Raw genomic sequence first — 22897 nt, 5'->3', positions numbered from 1 at the left:
CAGGCAAAACAATTCGATGCATCTGAACTCGCCCTTGAACAATCCATGCCTTCTTATCATGCTTTTTGTAATAAGAGCAGCAAGTAAGGAGGGAAAAAATTGTTTTTCGCATCTGCTCTGAAATTGTCTCGACAGTCCTTGCTTCCCTTTTCAGTCTATTCTGCTCGCTTCCTGGTAAGGATACATTCATCTAAATCGTCTTCTGCAAAGCCAAACAGAGTGAATCTGTATCCATTTCGAGTTCTTCAATTATGTCGACGTCACAAAATTTATCGAAAAAGTTAAAATTCAGCTCCAACATTTCTAGTACAAAAAATCGTACTATAATTGGTTCATGACGCTTTATCGTTGATTTAACAAATTTCACTTCTTACAAATCTTTAGCTACAATATTGAGTCTTTTGAAGAACTGGTGATTGATAGCTTTATGGGTTTTTTCGTCTCCAAGACATTTTGTCATTGTATGTTTTGATCTGTCCATTATTTGATAGCGATAGGGTTTATTTTCTAGTAGTTTCAAAGTTTTGGCCACCTCGCCAGATAATAGATTTTCATCAGCGACTCGCCTATTATCAACAATAGAGTGAACGAAACTGTTGAAATTTTACGCGATGTGTCTTGTACAAATGGATGAATTTTTGTACACTCTAGTCCAAGATCCAAGTAAAAGTTGAAAAGTGGTGTTATAAGTATTCTGTTGGTTAAATTGAAGCTCGATATTAAAAATAGTTTTCTTCCGCATATGTCTTCATAATTTTCCCAATATCATTTCTGGTAACATCAATTTTTTTGAAAATAGGGAAACTGGAGACTTTTGCTTTTAGTTCATCTGGAGCACTCAGGTTGCATTGCACGTAGGCAAACATTATTTCATTTCTAATGCTTTGCTAGAGTGAATGGGACGAAAGAGGTCTTTTGAAGGGAAATTGAGTTCCAACGAGATATTTCACGTCTACGTTGTTTTTAAAATGATCCCACCAAAAACACTCCCACATTTCTTCTATGGGGTTTCCTTCTTCTCGAATGTAATCTTTTCGAAGCCCATCCTTTTCTCTTTTCTTAGTTCTCCGTTTGATACCGTCAACAGATAGGCTTGGTCTACTTTCCTGACAAAAACAAAAATGGAAAAAAACAGCCCAGGTATCGTTTTAAAAGTTTGAAATAACCATGTTTTCAAGCGTACAAACTGAATTCTGCCTTGCGTTGAATTTTTCTTGTCCTTTTAATGTAGTCCCATCTCGTATACATGCCTGTGGGTTTCTCCTGATTCATCCTAACAGTTGATTAGCACAAGTTTTTTGACTTTTGATTAAACGTCTCGTTTGCTACTGCTTTCCTTGTGAAAACAAATAAGAGACCACCGCTCATATCTTCCAGTATTTTTTCAAGCAAGTCAAAATCACTTAAGATGAAGGAGTAAAACTTATAATCGGTTGATTTGTGTAGACAGATATTGGTTAGATTTGGTAGTGTGCAACCTAGTTTTATCATAGTCCTTTGTCATGATAAAAATCAAGTATTTTCCACATAGCTTCATTGGAAGGAACGACGATTTTGTTAATATACCACTGTAGAAAATTGCAAAATGTTGACATCTGTTCCTGTTTTCAGATGCTTTTCAAGTAGTTGTAGTTTTCAGTCCCGTAGGTGGTTTGATTTCGAACCCAAATTTTTTCAATGCTTGCCCTCCAGCTAACCCATATTAAAAAACTTCTGAAATTGTCACACTTTTTATCCAGAGGGTTTTTCTTCTTCAATTTTTTGTGAAAATCATCGTACAACGGTAGCTGTTTTTCATCACGCTGGTTAATAATATCAAACTAGTATGGAAAGTATCCTTTCATCTCACTGGCTTCGTGAGCTTTTAGAAAAGAGTCCAAAGTAGTAGCTCTATCCTAGAAACTGCGAAAAGTCCAATAGCTGAACGTCTCCTAATTTGAAGGAAACAACGCCGTTTGCTTCCTTGATAACTGTAGGTTCAATTTCTTTTTCGTTGATAAAGTAGTGAATGAGGTATGGTCTAATAATGTTTATATCATACCGGTCACTGTTCAATCCAAATACTGGTAGAGTATTTGTGTATCTCTCTAGATGTTGCATCAAATCAATCAATTGATTTTGTCGAACCCTGAGAAAAAGATTGGACGCGTCTGCTTCTTTCCCATTCTCGATTTATTCATCTACGTACTCTCTTGCTTCACTTTTAATGAAACAACTTTTTTCATATGGATGCTGAAAACTGTGTGTAGCCGCTTTTTGATGTTTTTTATTTTCCAAATATTTTGATTTCATCTCCACTTTATTTTTTCCGCCAACAACTCCAAGTTTGCCACAAAGTCAATAATGAGGAATTGTGGATCTTTTTCACGTAAAAACATGGGTTTGTCAAGTAAATTGCATGAAATTGACACTGATATGGGTTTATGCTTCCCGATCCAAGTTTTTGTTTCTGTCGGTTTCAGTTCTTCGGATGGCACGCAAATTGATTCAAAGTAAAAAAGCGACGTTTTTGAATTATGTTTGTTCTTTGGTATACTCAAAATTGAAGCCATCCAATTTTTCAGATAAGGTCTCACGTAGACTGTAAACAGTTTTTGGGTAATTTTTGGTTTTCGCAACAAAAAAGACGGAGGTTTCAATTTGAAGTGATGATACTTTTTGAAAGTGTATCGCATGTTGGGCATCGAAAGCACTTGAAGAAATTGTCGATGTCATTGACGTGAATAATGGCGTTGTTGTATCGTAGAAGCTTTACTGTATTCTCCTTTTTACCAATAAATCTCCGAGCTAATTCTCCCACAAGACATCCATCTTCAATGTCGATATCGTGGATAAAGATACACTTTGAAATTTCAAGAACCACAGATTAAATTTTTTTAATTTTGTCAGAGTAAACTTCTAAAAACATTTGATGTAAATGACTATTGACAAAGAAGGAAGAAGCAATTTTGCAGTGAATGGAAATAATGATTCAAGAATTGAAATTGGAGAAATGAAAAATTCAATTAGCAGCCAATTCGAAGTTTTGAAATTGAGCGAATGAAATTCAAAATTTTTCTGTTATTGCCAAAACTTACCTCATCTGTTTTACTAAACATTTCTCACGCTTAAGAAAACAAAAATAAAGTTTAGAGAACCTGGCTCACCGTGGTGTCCTTTCTACTGATACCGCTGAGCTACATTTAATTAGAGAAGAAAGTATAATATCTATTCTACGAATTATCAAGTTAATCACAAAAAAAAATTTCATCATTAAGTGTTGAAATCCCTTTTTAGTCCATAACCGATACCTAAATTTGTCATAAATCTCCAAATGTTGATGCAATTTTCAGAGCACGAAAATGTCTATGCCTCGTTCTCGTTTGTTTTCAAAAAATCATCATGAAAAGCTTTCTTCGCAAGTGTTTGCAAAATATAAAAAGTCGAAATTTGGCTAAAAGTTCAACCGTTTCTTCTCGTCTAAATTCAAAAAATTAATTAATTGGATACAATGAGACAGTCTCTAAGCAATTTTTACTTCATTGTTCATAGTATTTCTATGCCTACTTTCGCAAAATTAAAATCTTTTTTTTTCAGCAAAAGACAACGATTTTTAAGCTTGCAATTTTGTTTGCTTAGAGTTTTTTAAAAATGGTTAAAAGAATGGTAAAACGTGAGGTTTGTGAGGATTTTATGCTCAGCAAAGCTGTGAAAACAACTAAATGATTAGAGTTGTTTCAAATGGGTACAGATAATTAATAATTTTTTATTATTGTCGAATACAGCTAATGTTAAAATTTTCTATAAACGGTTGACAAATTTTGATTAGACACGGCCTGATTGTTTGGAGTTACATTTATTTTGATTGTTACACCCACACGTTTGAATTGAAGGTACTCCTCTTTCTATGCTTTAAATCAATTTATAATCTTTTCAGCTACCGCGAACAAATCAATTCAATCAAACAAAGTTTTCTAAATTTTTAATTTTTTGAAAATCTGTCAAGAAAAAAAACTTTCAAATCAAAATATCAAAAACTATTTTTCTCAAAAAATTGTGATTTTTACCATGTGGATTTTTTGTTTTTGATTCTTGAAAAAAATGAAACTTTTTCGCATCTCAAAAACAAAACGAAAAAAAAGATTGAATTTTGTTAAAAAACTCAAAAACTTTGCTTTTTGTTACAAAGATGAGTTTTTGTTAAGAAAATATTTTTCCCCATTTTATCATTAAAAATTAAAATGAGTTACAATATATTTGAGACAACACACAGGTAAATTAACGTTTTTTTTTTCTAAATTTCAGAATAAAAAATGATATTATGGATTGTTAATTCCATAATCATCAATAAAACAATCAATTATTTTCACCAAATCGGGCCAATATTTTCAATAGTCTGTTTTTTGTAGAAAAGTTTTTTTACTATAATTTTTGAGCCAATAATGTGACTCGGGGAAAGTTTTTGTTTAAAACCTTATTGTGTTTTTTTAATTCTTAGGCAGAACTTTTTTCTTTGACAAGCTTGGCTTTGTACGTTTTTTCTCTTACAAGATATGATGAGCAGAAAGAAGAGGATGATTGCAAGCTTTATCACTTGACGAAATAACTTTTAAGTTAACCCTACGTTTATACAGAGTAAAAAAAACAATCGATAACTTGGTACGTGAAAGGATAATTCTCAATTTTTGTGAGATCCGATCGAGAGAACTATATGAAATTTACAGTTAACTAAAGAACATGAAGATTTGAAAGGGAAGCGAAAATCTGGAGTTAACAATTACGATACCTAAAAAACAGTGAACCCAACAAATAAGAATAATTTTTCAATTTGATCTATATAAGACATGAAAAATATGACACATAGCAGCAGGGCTCGATAATAATTAGTTTTGCCTAAAATTGTGGTTTTATATAAGAGAACTAACGCCTCTACAATTTCGATTTTTGGAAAATCAAATGAGAACATTTCTGTTTTGGCCCTTTTTGCTTGCGTGGTACTTTTGCTTCCTTGCAGTTACTTTCATTTTCAGTGAATCTCAAAATCAATGTTTTTAATTTTTTTATTTTGATTTTCAGTAAAAAAATTTACGTGTTCTCAAAAATTTTACCAGCAGAAAGTTTACAATGAACGGCGCTCCCAACTCTTCAAGAACTATATCAGTGGTCAAATGGAAATCAATAAGTCTGACTTGGCAAAAAGAATGTTGAAGCAACCCTCTAACTCAAAGTTACTGATATTCACAATACTGAAAACCTTGGATTTGTTCCCAGCAGAAAATTTAGAATGAACTAGCTCCCGACTATTCAAGAACTATATCATTGTTCAAATGGAAATCAGTAAGTCTGACTTGGCAAAAAGAAAGTTGAAGCAACCCTCTAACTCAAAGTTACCGATATTCACAATACTGAAAACCTTGGATTTGTTCCTATGCTGGAACTCAGACGGGCGAAGAGTCAGTTTTTGACTAAGCGCAAACCAACTCCAAAATGCACTTTATTGCAACTTGATTTTGAAGAAAAGCCTGTGTAACAAAATAAAAATTAATATCAATAAACTACTGCTTATTCAGATCCGTGAGGTTTGTGAGGATTTTATGCTCAGCAAAGCTGTGAAAACAACTAAATGATTAGAGTTGTTTCAAATGGGTACAGATAATTAATAATTTTTTATTATTGTTGAATACAGCTAATGTTAAAATTTTCTATAAACGGTTGACAAATTTTGATTAGACACGGCCTGATTGTTTGGAGTTACATTTATTTTGATTGTTACACCCACACGTTTGAATTGAAGGTACTCCTCTTTCTATGCTTTAAATCAGTTTATAATCTTTTCAGCTACCGCGAACAAATCAATTCAATCAAACAAAGTTTTCTAAATTTTTAATTTTTTGAAAATCTGTCAAGAAAAAAAACTTTCAAATCAAAATATCAAAAACTATTTTTCTCAAAAAATTGTGATTTTTACCATGTGGATTTTTTGTTTTTGATTCTTGAAAAAAATGAAACTTTTTCGCATCTCAAAAACAAAACGAAAAAAAAAGATTGAATTTTGTTAAAAAACTCAAAAACTTTGCTTTTTGTTACAAAGATGAGTTTTTGTTAAGAAAATATTTTTCCCCATTTTATCATTAAAAATTAAAATGAGTTACAATATATTTGAGACAACACACAGGTAAATTAACGTTTTTTTTGTCTAAATTTCAGAATAAAAAATGATATTATGGATTGTTAATTCCATAATCATCAATAAAACAATCAATTATTTTCACCAAATCGGGCCAATATTTTCAATAGTCTGTTTTTTGTAGAAAACTTTTTTACTATAATTTTTGAGCCAATAATGTGACTCGGGGAAAGTTTTTGTTTAAAACCTTATTGTGTTTTTTTAATTCTTAGGCAGAACTTTTTTCTTTGACAAGCTTGGCTTTTTACGTTTTTTCTCTTACAAGATATGATGAGCAGAAAGAAGAGGATGATTGCAAGCTTTATCACTTGACGAAATAACTTTTAAGTTAACCCTACGTTTATACAGAGTAAAAAAAAATTGATAACTTGGTACGTGAAAGGATAATTCTCAATTTTTGTGAGATCCGATCGAGAGAACTATATGAAATTTACAGTTAACAAAAGAACATGAAGATTTGAAAGGGAAGCGAAAATCTGGAGTTAACAATTACGATACCTAAAAAACAGTGAACCCAACAAATAAGAATAATTTTTCAATTTGATCTATATAAGACATGAAAAATATGACACATAGCAGCAGGGCTCGATAATAATTAGTTTTGCCTAAAATTGTGGTTTTATATAAGAGAACTAACGCCTCTACAATTTCGATTTTTGGAAAATCAAATGAGAACATTTCTGTTTTGGCCCTTTTTGCTTGCGTGGTACTTTTGCTTCCTTGCAGTTACTTTCATTTTCAGTGAATCTCAAAATCAATGTTTTTAATTTTTTTATTTTGATTTTCAGTAAAAAAATTTACGTGTTCTCAAAAATTTTACCAGCAGAAAGTTTACAATGAACGGCGCTCCCAACTCTTCAAGAACTATATCAGTGGTCAAATGGAAATCAATAAGTCTGACTTGGCAAAAAGAATGTTGAAGCAACCCTCTAACTCAAAGTTACTGATATTCACAATACTGAAAACCTTGGATTTGTTCCCAGCAGAAAATTTAGAATGAACTAGCTCCCGACTATTCAAGCACTATATCATTGGTCAAATGGAAATCAGTAAGTCTGACTTGGCAAAAAGAAAGTTGAAGCAACCCTCTAACTCAAAGTTACTGATATTCACAATACTGAAAACCTTGGATTTGTTCCCAGCAGAAAATTTAGAATGAACTAGCTCCCGACTATTCAAGAACTATATCATTGGTCAAATGGAAATCAGTAAGTCTGACTTGGCAAAACGAAAGTTGAAGCAACCCTCTAACTCAAAGTTACCGATATTCACAATACTGAAAACCTTGGATTTGTTCCTATGCTGGAACTCAGACGGGCGAAGAGTCAGTTTTTGACTAAGCGCAAACCAACTCCAAAATGCACGTTATTGCAACTTGATTTTGAAGAAAAGCCTGTGTAACAAAATAAAAATTAATATCAATAAACTACTGCTTATTCCGATCCGGCAGTTCTCAGCAACTACGATTGAAGCTAGGTTGCAAAAACTGTTTTTCAACTAAACTATGTAAAAAGTCACAAAACTCACCCATTATTGAGGCGATTTGAAGTTTGTTGAGAACCGTGAACTAAAGTAAAATTGTTTTTTCATGATGTTGTTTAAAACTTTGTACTAGATTTTTTATCTAGTTTTTGAGTTGAACAGTATGAATTGAAAATCTGTTTTTTTTTCAAAAAACTAAATTTAAAATGTCAGACTTAATTTGACTAAATTGGACAAAAGTGTCAGTTTTTTTTATTTTGTATTGCCAAAAAAATCTTTTAAAAATCTACTAACAGTTTTAGAATAAAAAAACTATGAACTTCCAAAAATTGAAAAAAAGAAACAGTCTTTTGAATGGGCTCCGAATAACAGTAGAAAATTATTTACGTTGGATATCAATCCAATAACCAAAAATTGAACTCATTGAAAATCGCAAAACTGAGATTCAATGAAACTTTTCGAAACTTTAATTACTAAGGGAAGAAAACAATAAACTAATTGATAAGCTTTGTTCAAGGCTGGGCTTAATAAAATTTTCGCGAATAAACTGTGGAACGTGCATCTTCAAAAATTACTGAAATTTGCATAAGTTTCGATTTTATTTGCCAGAAATTTCCCTTAAAAACTGATAGAAAAATATAATTTTTGTATTTGCAACATTTTAAAAGTTTATATAACGTTGATAGACAGGGACCAGTTTTTCAAGTTTTTTACTTAATGGGCACATAACCTCGTGTATGGATACTTTGCCAACTCCAAAAATTTTCACTTCAAGCAATTCTACAAGAATCTAAAGGATCTGTAAAATCAACAATTGTTACAACAAAAAAAAATTGTTACAACGAATTTGATGAATTTGGATTTAGAAAGTATTGAAAACACTACAAAAAAAAAGATTTGTGAAACCCATCAGGACAAAAAAATTGTGAATTTTTTTTTCCTCTCCCAAAAGACAGAAACGTTTAATGCACAATATTTTTTCATGGAATCATTTGGAGTAATATAAATCAGAAATACTCAGACTGGGACAGAACATCACATAATCTCAAAACATCAGACACTGAGTGTCCTGCAAAAGAATATGAAAAATGAAATTTTTTCGCATCTCAAAAACAAAACGAAAAACAAGATTGAATTTTGTTAAAAAAACTCAAAAACTTTGCTTCTTGTTACAAAGATGAGTTTTTGTTCAGAAAAAATTTTTCCCCATTTTATCATTAAAAATTAAAATGAGTTACAATATATTTGAAACAACACACAGGTAAATTAACGTTTTTTTTTCAAAATTTCAAAATGAAAAATGATTTTATGGATTGTTAATTCGATAATCATCAATAAAACAATCAATTATTTTCACCAAATCGGGCCAACATTTTCAGTAGTCTGTATTTTGTAGAAGACTTTTTTATTACAATTTTTGAGCCAATGATGTGACTCGGGGAAAGTTTTTGCTTAAAACCTTATTGTGTTTTTTGATTTCTTAGGCAGAATTTTTTTCTTTGACAAGCTTGGCTTTTCTACGCTTTTTCTCCTACAAGATATGATGAGCAGAAAGAAGAGGATGATTGCAAGCTTTATCACTTGACGAAATAACTTTTAAGTTAACCCTATGTTTATACAGAGTAAAAAAAAATTGATAACTTGGTACGTGAAAGGATAATTCTCAATTTTTGTGAGATCCGATCGAGAGAACTATATGAAATTTACAGATAACTAAAGAACATGAAAATTTGAAAGGGAAGCGAAATTCTGGAGTTAACGATTACGATACCTAAAAAACAGTGAACCAAACAAATAAGAATAATTTTTCAATTTGATCTATATAAGACATGAAAAAATATGACACATAGCAGCAGGGCTCGGTAATAATTAGTTTTGCCTAAAATTGTGGTTTTATATAAGAGAACTAACGCCTCTACAATTTCGATTTTGGAAAAATCAAATGAGAACATTTCTGTTTTGGCCCTTTTTGCTTGCGTGGTACTTTTGCTTCCTTGCAGTTACTTTCATTTTCAGTGAATCTCAAAATCAATGTTTTTAATTTTTTAATTTTGATTTTCAGTAAAAAAATTTACGTGTTCTCAAAAATTTTACCAGCAGAAAGTTTACAATGAACGGCGCTCCCAACTCTTCAAGAACTATATCAGTGGTCAAATGGAAATCAATAAGTCTGACTTGGCAAAAAGAAAGTTGAAGCAACCCTCTAACTCAAAGTTACTGATATTCACAATACTGAAAACCTTGGATTTGTTCCCAGCAGAAAATTTAGAATGAACTAGCTCCCGACTATTCAAGAACTATATCAGTGGTCAAATGGAAATCAATAAGTCTGACTTGGCAAAAAGAAAGTTGAAGCAACCCTCTAACTCAAAGTTACTGATATTCACAATACTGAAAACCTTGGATTTGTTCCCAGCAGAAAATTTAGAATGAACTAGCTCCCGACTATTCAAGAACTATATGATTGGTCAAATGGAAATCAGTAAGTCTGACTTGGCAAAAAGAAAGTTGAAGCAACCCTCTAACTCAAAGTTACCGATATTCACAATACTGAAATGCTTGGATTTGTTCCTATGCTGGAACTCAGACGGGCGAAGAGTCAGTTTTTGACTAAGCGCACACCAACTCCAAAATGCACGTTATTGCAACTTGATTTTGAAGAAAAGCCTGTGTGACAAAATAAAAATTAATATCAATAAACTACTGCTTATTCAGATCCGGCAGTTCTCAGCAACTACGATTGAAGCTACGTTGCAAAAACTGTTTGTCAACTAAACTATGTAAAAAGTCACAAAATTCACCCATTATTGAGGAGATTTGAAGTTTGTTGAGAACCGTGAACTAAAGTAAAATTGTTTTTTCATGATGTTGTTTAAAACTTTGTACTAGATTTTTTATCTAGTTTTTGAGTTGAACAGTATGAATTGAAAATCTGTTTTTTTTTTCAAAAAACTAAATTTAAAATGTCAGACTTAATTTGACTAAATTGGACAAAAGTGTCAGTTTTTTTTATTTTGTATTGCCAAAAAAATCTTATAAAAATCTACTAACAGTTTTAGAATAAAAAAACTATGAACTTCCAAAAATTGAAAAAAAGAAACAGTCTTTTGAATGGGCTCCGAATAACAGTAGAAAATTATTTAGGTTGGATATCAATCCAATAACCAAAAATTGAACTCATAGAAAATCGCAAAACTGAGATTCAATGAAACTTTTCGAAACTTTAATTAATAAGGGAAGAAAACAATAAACTAATTGATGAGCTTTGTTCAAGGCTGGGCTTAATAAAATTTTCGCGAATAAACTGTGGAACGTGCATCTTCAAAAATTATTGAAATTTGCGCAAGTTTCGATTTTATTTGCCAGAAATTTCCCATAAAAACTGATGGAAAAATTTAATTTTTGTACTTGCAAAATTGTTAAAGTTGATATAACTTTGATAGACATGGACCAGTTTTTCAAGTTTTTTACTTAATGGGCACAGAACCTCGTGTATGGATACTTTGCCAACTCCAAAAAACTTTCACTTCAAGCAATTCTACAAGAATCTAAAGGATCTGTAAAATCAACAATTGTTACAACGAAAAAAAATTGTTACAACGAATTTGATGAATTTGGATTTAGAAAGTATTGAAAACACTACAAAAAAAGATTTGTGAAACCCATCAGGACAAAAAAAATTGTGAGTTTTTTTTTCCTCTCCCAAAAGTCAGAAACGTTTAATGCACAATATTTTTTCATGGAATCATTTGGAGTAATATAAATCAGAAATACTCAGACTGGGACAGAGCATCACATAATCTCAAAACATCAGACACTGAGTGTCCTGCAAAAGAATATGAAAAATGTGCAGTTTTTGTTCGCCTCGATTAATTTTTAAATTGTAATTGTGTACAAAGAAACAATCTTCTTTTTTTAGTCTTTCCTTACCTAAATTTGCATTACATCTAATATTTTTCAACGAAAGTATATGGTTGTGTAAAATTGCTTTTTCCTTTAAGTTTTAAGAACGAGGTAGAAAAGTTATTGCAAAAAGAAAAAAACGTTTGAAAACTTTATGCTAAGCAAAGCCGTAAAAACAACCAAATACTTACAATTTTTTCAAGTGAGTACAAAAAAATTCAACTAGTTCCATGAGAAGAGTTTTTTATTAGATTTGGTTAAAAGCAAAATTTTCTTTGAAAGGTTGTTTTAATTTAAACGGATACGGTTGATGTTACACTTTTCTATAGAACAATTTTTATTTTTTGATTGGACACCGCTACAATTTTGAAAAAAAAATTATTGGTTACTCCTACACATCTAAATTGAAGGTACTTCTCCTTCTTAGCTTAAAATTAATATATAATCTCTTCAGCTACCGCGAACTACTGAATTTCTCAATAAACTCATTGAATCAAACAAGTTTTTCTAATTATTTTTTAGTCCAAAACAACACTTTGTTGTACTCTCTAGACTTTTCAAATATCACAGTTAAAGTACGAGAGCGAGAAACAGTCTGCGGTCTTTTCTTAATTGTCTCAGATGGGTTCGAGTCAGTCACATGATCAAACTTTAAAAAATTGACTTCAACGAGCATCATATAATGCAACTCCCCTTGGATCCTTACACTTGGATCCTTACAAATAATGAGGAAGGGGCTTATTATCGTGCGACGGACTACTCCAAAGTTCCTTAGTCGAGATTCGTTGCCAAATCAGTGCAAGATATTCTCCTTCCTGGTGGAGATGGGATTTGCAGAAAATCCCAACAACTTCGACAATGATGCTGGACTTTCATAGAGTGTGACTTCACCCACGGAACCAGCAGCTATGGAAACAAGACTGGCATTAAGATTTACTAAGAAATTAAAAGCTGCTCGACCTCTATTTGATAGATTGTTTGGTGAATAAACTTTTTGTGACGATTATTTCAAGATTTGTGAATACAATTTTTTTCACAAATATCTTATATTAGAAAAAAATATATTGAGAAATTTTTAAAACACATTTTTACAAAATCTTTTTTGAGGATCTATTACAAAAAAAAATATTCCAAATTATCAATTTTTCAAAAAGTAAATTTGGTTACCATATGAATTTCTTTGTTAAGAAATATTTTTACCCGATTTATTTTGAGACAAAAAATAGGTCGATTACCAAATTTTTCCAAATTTTCAGTAATCTTTAAACCATAATTAGCAACAACACAACCATTTTTTACTATCAAATTGCGTCCATTTTTTACATTTTTGCTTTTTGTGGGAACTTCTTCTAGAATTTCCTAGCCAACGGTTTGCAAGTAACATGAATTTCGGTTGAAATTTCGATTTTAGGCAAAAGTGTTTGCACTGAAATGATTTGGTTTTTCTCTTGCAATTTGTAATAAACAGCGAGGAATTTTGAAAAAGTTTCCACTTGATGAAACAACATTCAAATGGAAGCTGTATTTGTACAAAGTAAAAAGACAATTGAATTTTTGGTTGTGAAATGATTGTTTCCCAATCTTTGTGAAACATGATCGAGAGATTAACAAATGAGAATCATATGAAACTCACAATTCTCCGAAGAACAGTGAGATTTGAGAATAGAAGCAAAAATCTGGAGTTAATAAAAAAAGAAACATTTTTTCTTTATAATCTGAATAGAAGCTGGATAAAAATGTCACAAGTAGCAGCCTACTTCTGGACTAATGATTTTTGCATAGAATTGTGGTTTAATATGGGAGAAGGAAGTCCTCTGCAATTTCGATTATTGGAAATCTCAAAGAAAATATTGCAGCTTTGACCCTCTTTGCTTGCATGGTAGGCAGCCTGACTCACACTACTTACTTTCACTTTCAGTGAATCTCAAAATCATTCAAACAACTGAAAAAAAGCGTTTTGACTGGACTCTGGACAACAGTAGAAACATATTTACTTTAGATATCGATTCGACAAGCAAAAATTGAACTCATACCACAGAATGAACAGCACAGAATTGAGATTCAATGGAAAAACTTTGTAAAACTTTTTAATTTAGGTAAAAAAAAACAATAAATTAATTGATATGCTTACTTCATTACTCAGTTATAAGAAAAATTTCGTTTGAACACTTGTACAAGTTTTAGCAAATGCGCTGTGGAACCTGTACTTTCAAATATATATTGAATTTCACATAAATTTTGAAACTTTTTATCAGGAGTTTCCCATAAGCACCGAAGAAAGAAAGTTAGTTGTTGGCTTATTGGACTCAGAATCTTGTGTATGGCCTTTTTTATCATTTCCAGAAACTTTTCACTTTATAAAGTCTCCCAGCTTAATAAAGGTTGTGCTTAATAAAGTCTCCCAGCTTCAGACTTACTTGTTCATGTAACAGTGGTACTATTTTGATGTTATATTAAACTATTTGCTTCAAAATTGTTTCTGTTATTCGAGTGCTACTAATTTCTCACCTATAAGCCAAAAAACACTTGTTTTAATAGGTTTGACGCTTTTTTATGAAAAAGTACCGATAAAACTAAAATTAAAGGTTTATGAAACCAGTCAGGGCAGGAAAACTACTTGGAGTACACATTTTTTTCATGGATCTACTTGGATTATTAGAAGTGATAAATATACAGAATGGAACAGATATTTACATAATCTCAAAACATCAAAGACTGAGTGTCCTGCAATGGGACATGAAAAATGTGCATTTTTGATTTGAAATTAAGAAAACTAAAATAACTAAATTGGAGGACTATGCCTGTCCATAAAACCAGTTTTACCTTTTTATAGGAAAAACAGCCTAAGGAGTAGAATAGCTACCCAGTTTGCCGCCTCATGGTTGTGGAAACACAAAATAAATTTCCGAGTTGAACATGGGTTTCAAGTTTTTTAACGGTTTGCAAATTAGTTTCAATAAATTTATTTTTTTTCTCAAGGTTCAATGGTTAAGTCGTTTTTTAGTTTTTTCGTCTGCAATTCAGATGGATGATCATTTGTAGACAGCAATTGTTTTAAGATTTTTTATAATTGATGAAGAAAATCATGAAGGATAGTGGATTTTTTTGGACGTTCTTATGAAGATTCTTTTTATTTTTAAAGTTTTTAAGACATTTTGACACAGGTTTGTGCGAGTGTTTGAATAAAAGATGCAAAGAAACAGCAGTGCAGTTTGCTTTACTATCAAGTTCAGTTGCTGATATTCTACCCTCTTCTAAGCTATGAATGAGATAACTTCTAAAAAGGGTGGGATTCTTTTCCTTAGCAGGTCCTAGAGGATCAAGAAAGTCTCATGCGTTCTATTTCAGATAATAAGATTTGAGAAAAAACATTTCAATTTGCATTTGAAAAGATGCAAAAACCTTACATTCTTACAAAGAGTAGGATTTGATTTGATTGAAAGCCATCCAAGAACCTGAATCAATTATCTGTTCACTTTTGATCATTCTCGTGACGAAGATTCAAACTCATTTTCGTAACACAGCTACTACTGGAAGTCATATGTATGTCTCAAAGTTGCGAAAAATTGTTGTAAAGTTTTTGAGTTTTAGTTCAACTTTGAGCGAGAAAATCGATCGAGTAACTTTCGTTAAATATAAATATTGGATATGTAGGCTGAAAAAAAACTTGATTTTTAGTAAACAACAAAAAACAGTTTTGGAAGCTTCCCTAAGCGTTTTCCGGGCAATGAAGTTTTTTATACTTTTTTCATTATAGTTCGATAAACGCTTTAGAAGTTTTTTTTCTAATTTTTTTTTCGTTTTTTTTGTTAGCTTATGTTTGAAGGCAATTGTAGTGTTTTATGCCTAATTCACCAACTCTCTCCAAATTTGTATATTTTTATGATCGCACCAGGCAGAAGAAACAACGCTTTTTTGTAGTTTTTACGCATGTGGTAGGAACATTCTGCGCTACTTGCACAGCAACCAGCTACCCTTGATTTCCTTTCACCTGAAAATTTTTACAAAAAAACTGATTGATCAGGTTTTCCAGTTTTTATCAAATTTTTCATGCGGACTACTGAACCCATGATAAACATTTTGATCCTCAAAAATAAACCTTGTAAAACAAACTGCTTACACTATAAAATGATAGTTATTCGAGGTGAGGGAAAGGAAATTGTACCGCTTCAATTTTTTCGTTTTTTGCAGAAACATCAAATAACAAAGACAACACAATCAATATAATTTAGGGGATTTTGTCTAAAAAACGGTTATAATGCAGCCAAAAAAAAACCTTTTTTAAATGGATTTAAATGAACTCATTGTTAAGGAAACAATCGATAGTAGTATAATGTCGAAACATAATACTCGATTTCATGGTTTAATATTCGGCAATAATGATTCACTATGAGATCATAATTTGGAAAATGTTTTTCCTTTTCCCTTCAACCTCGTAAGAAAATCAATTTTATAATGTAATGAGTGGCTTACAAGGTTAAGTATGAAAAATAAACAATTTTGCTAAGTTTATTTAGTTGGCAATTCAATTTTCTGAACAGTCGATCTATATGAAACAAAACTCAAATTTTAAAAACTTGTAGATGCGAAAAAGTAAGAAGAGCCAACAATTTTCCTTCATAATCCATTTCCTTTATCAATGAAAATACAGTGAAGGTGAACATTCTGACACTCGTTTCAAAATCCAGGATTGTATCTTTGATTCAATCGGTTATATTGGATTTCGTTCAATTTTACTTTGTTTATACTAGCCAAGTGTCAACCCAACTGAACACAAGTCTTGTGTTTTATTTGGAAGAGGAAAAAAATCCTGAATAATTCGGACAGCTATATCTATCACTTCGCGGCCAAACTGTGTATTTTACTGTTGCGGAATCCGCAACATTGCAATTTTTTGTCTTCTTTGCTGTTTTGGATTCCACGGACAAATAGCTGAACACTGCATTGCTCAAAAACATGCGCGAAATCCACAACAAAATTTGCCGAATCCGGAACTGTCTGTGGAATCCATAAGCAAATGACAACATATGTGTTTACTAAACTTAAGCTGTTGTGGAATCCACAACCGTAAGTGAAATCCGCAAATTGTCAGGGGAATCCGTATAAATTTGCGGAATCCACTCACATTAGTGGAATCCGATTTTAATTGCGGATCCCGGATCAAAATTTGTAGAATCCGCAACAAAATTTGCCGAATCCGGAACAGTTTGTGGAATCCATAAGCAAATAATAAAAAAAGTTTTTAGTACTTTTGAGCTGCCGTGGAATCCGCATTTGCAAGTGGAATGCGCAAATTGTAAGCGAAATCCGCAAATATAAGCGAATTATAAGTGGAAACTAATGTGCCGACAAAATTTAAGTCACAAGTGTTTGCGCGAGGAATCCACGGAAGTTTTGGAAGTGGATTCCACTTACTTTTTGAAACATGTTTAAAGGTTTGTCTCTGGAATCCAGGGCCATACAGACACAAAATTGTGCGTTTATCCGGTGCACAGTTTGGCCTCGTAATGATGAAAATCCGGCGACGCAAAAGATTTTTACCGCCTTGATGTTTTCGTGGATGATTATTGTCACAAATTGATTACTTACACAGTAGGAAAATGCGTAGCAGTCGGACGCCGTCATGCATGCCAAGTAGCACAGGTTCAAACTGTTGGCTGTGACTGTCTTGATAGGGGCACTATGGGCCATTAAACACGGACACTCGTTGTAGAAATTTTCGAAGGGAATCCCGAATTGGAGCGCATTGGTTGAATAGGCTTCAAAAAGAACAAAAACAAGTGCTGTTTTCAAAATTGACTTCATCTTAGTCGATTCAATCTGAACTAAGATATAAGTAACGAACGAATAATTTTTCTGAGGAAGAAATTGAGGATTGCAAAAGAGAGCAATGGCGTTCAGTTATATCTTCTCGACAATATCGTTCAGTTTTGTCGTTTTTTGACATAGGTGCAATCGATATGTTCTGCATAGATTATTCCCATGTATACAGCTATTAAACTGGCAGGACGTCCGTTAACAAAGCAAGGACAGCTGATACGGAAATTCTCCCTTTTCCGCTATGCTGATAACATTTTTTTTCAATTTTCGACTGATTCTGTCATTTAAAGCCGGATACAGCACAAAGACAGCAAAAGACTGCGAAGCACTGAATCTCCTGACGACACCCTTAAGTTCAATGAATTAAAATTGAAGAAATATTTTAAAAAGTTGAAGTAGAAAAAATATTCAATTTTTTTTATATGGATTTTTCCCCGCACACTAAGTAAAACACAGAGTGGTCTAAAATATGTCTAACAACGTAATAAAAAGACTGAATAGCTTGTCCAAAACAAATTAGAACAATTTCTGAATCAGTTTAAATACCCTTAACACGTTAATAGCACGAAACAGCGCAAAATTTCTTAATTATCCCAGTTTTGCCAAATTGGGAGCTTCCAAAACATCTCAGAAAATTGATCTTTGAAAATTTAGAAAAAAAGAGCTCAGGGCGTCAAAACTTTCATTTGGTGTAAGAACTAATGTTAAGAAGTAGCAAGTTAGTTTGTCTGAAGAAACAGACCACATCAATCATGAATTTCCAACCTTTCTTTGAAGGTCAAAAGAACAATTCAGTTTGTTCTTAAGAAATTTAGTTATTTTTTTTTAATTTATGTTTTGCACGCACAATAGAGATGAGAATTGCTTTATGAAGAAAGTATATAAGTGTTTTATGTTACACTTTTGAAGCTGTGAAGCCTAAATTGTTTTGAAAGAATGATAGATCATTTGAAGAAAAAAACATCCGTTTCTGTACAAACAGTCCCATAGTCCAAATGCAAAACAGTCCTAAAAAGTGTAAAAATGAACAAAAAAAGTCCGATACAAAACATTCCGAAAACAGTCCGAATTGATATTTGAAATATAAACTTGTAGGCTGAGAATACTTCATTCTTCGAAGAAAAGTAGCAACAATAATAACAACATTAACAACAACTAACAACAAATGTTTTTTGCAAAAAGGTTTACTTGATAACTCCGCTTCAAGCCCATACCCAGCGGAGTTTCCTTACAAGACATGAAATTCTCTAAATTTTGCGTAAGTTGATAATCGGATTTGAAACTCGTTATTTCAGATCTTGATAAGAATTTGAAAATTTCAGATCTGTGGCTTGGATCTGAAAAAGAGTTTTTCAGGTCTGAAATAACCTTGAAAAACAAAGTTTCCGATTTGAAATTGGATATGAGAAACAGTGTGTTAAATTAATATCTACCAATTTTGAGCAAGCAATTCAGTTCCGAAAAATTAAACTTCCGAATAATTATTCAAACTGTTTTTTCAACTAAATTTCTTTATTGACTGTTTTAAAAAAAAATCCAAAATGATAGAAAAATTCTATCAATATTTTGCTTTTCATGTGCGACTTAAGGGTTTCCGGTTTTGATATGATGATATTGGCGACATATTTCAGCAGTTTCCGATCATCGGAGACTTAGCTGAGTATCTGCTATCAGCTAGCGGAAGCTACAGAATACAGAAGAATAGCAAAGATTACGTCCAAATAATTGAATTTCATAGTGCTGAGGTAAACCAGAAAAACTAACTTCAGATCTGAAACAGACTGTTTCAGATTTCAATTACAACTTTTACTGGGTACGGCATGCTTTGTGTTGATTTGAATATGTGCAATTGAGTTCTTACTTTGTTTCAAAAAGCACATAAAACTACAGATTGCTTTTTAATAAAACTGTACTTATGTGTCAGTTTACCCATATTGATAAATGTTTGCCCACAAAATGATAATTACTGCACATAACCCAAAATTTTATCGCTGCTCAGCAATTTCCGTGCTTCTTACCAGCTTCATGAATGACAAATCTCAATAAATAACTTTGTGTTCCAATTTTTGAAAAGATGGGGAAATTTTATGCTTGTGATGGTTTTTTCCGATCAACTTTCGAATTCACAGCAAATTTTTCTCTAACATCTGTATATTGTTTCATTCCATCAAAATAAAGCAAATAAATTTCTTTCAAATTGAGCTGAGGCGAGCAATTTGCTGCTTTTTTCTAGTACGCTACAACACGCAAAATGTATCGCAACATGTATCACTTTGATCTTTACATAGTTTGAGGGGCAATAAATTCAGAAATAAAATTTTAAAAACGTATTCAAAACTTTCTCAAGTGTTTGAACACTTGAAAGATTTTGAATCAAAAAGCTTGTGATCGACAGCAGAGGGTAGTCGGAATAATCGGGGCTTTGCCGTGAGAACGAGCAGTCTTGTTGACTTCAAACTGAAATTTCCTATCGACCAAACAACCATCCCCCGGTTAGGTAAAACTTCTGAAAATGAATTTTGCATAAAATTAGTGTCTAAACACAAATTTTAATATGATTACTTTAAAACAACGTCTTAACACATCGACAAAAGTGTTAACGCAAATATCCTGTAATCAACCGAGTTAAGGAATTGAAAACACAGATCAATTTAGTTTCCTGTCCAAGGCAGTTTAAGCAACCCGCACCGGAGTTCCATAGATAATAATCGATTCTATTGAATTTTCGTGGTCTGTCTCAATACATTTCGATAATAATCGATTATAATAAATTAAAAATGGATTATAATGAAACTATTTTTCTAATCAATAAAATCCGAATTTAATCGATTATAATCGATTATAATCGATTATTTATGAAAGAAAAAGAAAATTGTTTTCTAGGCAAAATAAACCATTTTAATCGATTGTAATCGATTATAATGGATTTTTTCGAGGGGTTATTCTTGAAATTTACAATTTTGTTCAAAATTATCTCATTTCCTGTTTAGTGCAGTTGCTACGAATTACCTTTTCATAAAATGTTACATTTCAGAACAAAATTTATATTTTTTGTCTCTACTTTTTTAAATTCATCGCAGTTTAACTAACACTTCATTTCACTGTTTTTTAACCAAAACCCTAAAAAACTAAAATTTCAGGGGTTTGAATTACATTTTCATAGCTCCACCCACCGGAGTTCCATGGATAATAATTATAAGTCTTTTTAACCCAGTTTACCGCCCCCTAGCCCCCCCCCCCCCCACCCAGATTACCAGTGCTCCATTAACCCTCCCCCAGCTTACCCGAATTTTTTTACCCAACCCCCCTCCCCCCAGTTTACCCTACCCCTTTAGCTGAGGGCGGGGGGGAAAGCTTGAGGGGCGAGGGGCTGACGTTGAGGCATGCCATGTAGTAAAAGACATGGCATAAATTTTGCAAATTTTTCGCAAAGTTTGCAATATTTTGCAAAAATAATCGAATCGAATTTAGTTCTAAAAATGAAATGGATTATAATGGATGATAATGGATTATTTTGGCAAAAATAATCGATTTCAGTGACAAAAATAATGGATTATAATCGATTATAATGGATTTTAATGGATTTTTATTTTTCAAAAAATCGATTTTAATGACCGCATAATCGATTACGTGGTCTAAATTTGCCACAAAAATGGATTATAATGGATTATAATGGATTATAATGACAATATTTTTGACAAAATTTTTCCATTATAATCGATTATTATCCATGGAACTCCGGTGCGGGAATGAATCGTTTTGTAGAGATACACTTTTGTATTGCCTGTAGCGAATATATTTAAATATATATAACTATTTTCAAATTTTGGTAATTTTTCCTCAATAGTTATGAATTTTATCTTTTCAATGTAAAGGTGGGAAAGAATCAATTTTCACGAGTTGAAGATTGTATCTATATATGGTTTCCTTCATCAAAGAACTTTCCTCACCAGACGTCATTCAAAGTTTCGCCCACCTATGAAAATTGTAACAAAAAAGGCATGTGATTTTCACAAAGATACCGCAGAGCCGTAGAAAAGAAAGCCTCAGCCGAAACTGTTATATTGCAAAAATTGAAATTGGAATTCCAAGCAGGGGCGGATTTAGGGGGGGTGGGGGGTGGTGTCGGACGCCTTTTCTTCTCGAGGACTCGACCCCCTGCCATATTTGGATGGAAACGGACCCTAAAATTTTTCTAAAGGCGCCTTTGGCGCTAATATATACTAACTTTCCAAAAGGTGCCTAAAAACGCCTTTTTTGGCCAGTTTTTTTCAAAGCTTGCCTGCGGCGCAGAAACTTTGCTCAAACTGGGGTAGTTATAGTGATTTGGGAGAGCTCAGAAAATCAATTAAGTCGACTTAAAAAAAAAGGTCGACAAAATTTTCGAGAAAATCCCAGATCCGCCCCTGATTCCAAGTGCTCAAGATTATTGGCAGAAGTATTGGGCAAAAATAGGCCATCTTTCAATTGAAAATCTTTTTTGACATGATTTTTTTGACAAGATTAAAGGAGATAGCAAAACACGCATTTTAAAAATTATGTTACTACGTTTATTATGCTAAATTATGATACGCAGTTTTTATATTTGCAATAACGGGCTTTGCATCAGTAATTTACTTTCAACTACACACTAGTTTGACAAGTTTTCTGCTTTTCTGAGTGGATTTTACACGTATTTCACGTGTTTTTACCTAATCGAATATTTTAAAAGAAATTGACTCCGATTTCTTTTAAAATTGAAAAAAAAACACAAATTGAGTGTATGTGGTTTATGCACTCAAATTCAGGCTCTGTGTACAATCAGGTTTTCGTAACTTTTATTTACATACGTGGCTTTCACTTAGTTTACCCTAAACAACCACCTAAAAGCAAACCAGGCTCAAGATTGCAGAAAAAACTAAGCAGCTTATTCAAAGCAATTAATCAGCCTCGAAAAAAAATTAATAAAGCTTTTAGTGATCAATATAAAAAACTTCTGATGCCATCTGGTAGAACATAGTCGACAGTAGTGGTAAACTCTTTGTTTCTTTCTCTCTTTCTATGCCAGGTGACTTTGTTCGAAAAGCAAGAACTTTGTTTTCAGGGACGTTTGAAAACAAATCATTTGGTCTAACGAAGTTTTCTCATGTCTGAACAGAGTCATAAATTGCACAAACAATGTATTTTTCTTATTATAAGCCTGAAAACATTTCATTATTAAATTATTATTTGTTCACAATCCTTTTCTTGACTGCCTAATTAGTTCTGTGCTCGCCTGTAAGGTGATGAACTTTTGGTCATTTCCTTTATTTTTATCAGGGTGGTAAACTCTGGCCAAATACCGATATCGATGATTAATGTCATCATTTGATGCATCTTCAGCAGAAAGCCCCATGAACTCATAAGCGATCTTTAAAGCCTCTTGCTGATCGGAATAATAAAAAAGATTATAAAAGAAACTGAAAACCGGGTCTGTTATTTTTTGAGCAGTATAAGAGCCAACAAAAGATCCAACTAGTCCACCAACGATACCACCGAAAGGTAGTG

The 22897-nt window shown here is 32.3% G+C and overlaps 1 protein-coding gene across 1 annotated transcript in view; it reads right to left on the bottom strand.

The window, feature by feature from the left end:
- The window catches only part of LOC134851949 (uncharacterized), an 82215-nt gene extending 64637 nt beyond the window's left edge, over positions 1–17578 (bottom strand). The window contains exon 1 of the mRNA XM_063868224.1: positions 17141–17578. Coding sequence (XP_063724294.1) covers positions 17141–17356 — 216 coding nt within the window. The 5' untranslated portion in view covers positions 17357–17578. The remainder of the gene's footprint in view (positions 1–17140) is intronic.
- Between the last annotated feature and the right edge of the window lie 5319 nt (positions 17579–22897).

The sequence above is a fragment of the Symsagittifera roscoffensis genome, chromosome 7, assembly GCF_963678635.1.
Source record: "Symsagittifera roscoffensis chromosome 7, txSymRosc1.1, whole genome shotgun sequence".
NCBI lineage: Eukaryota > Metazoa > Xenacoelomorpha > Acoela > Convolutidae > Symsagittifera > Symsagittifera roscoffensis.
Note: the sequence above shows the minus strand (reverse complement) of the source record. Positions and strands in the feature narration are given on the sequence as shown.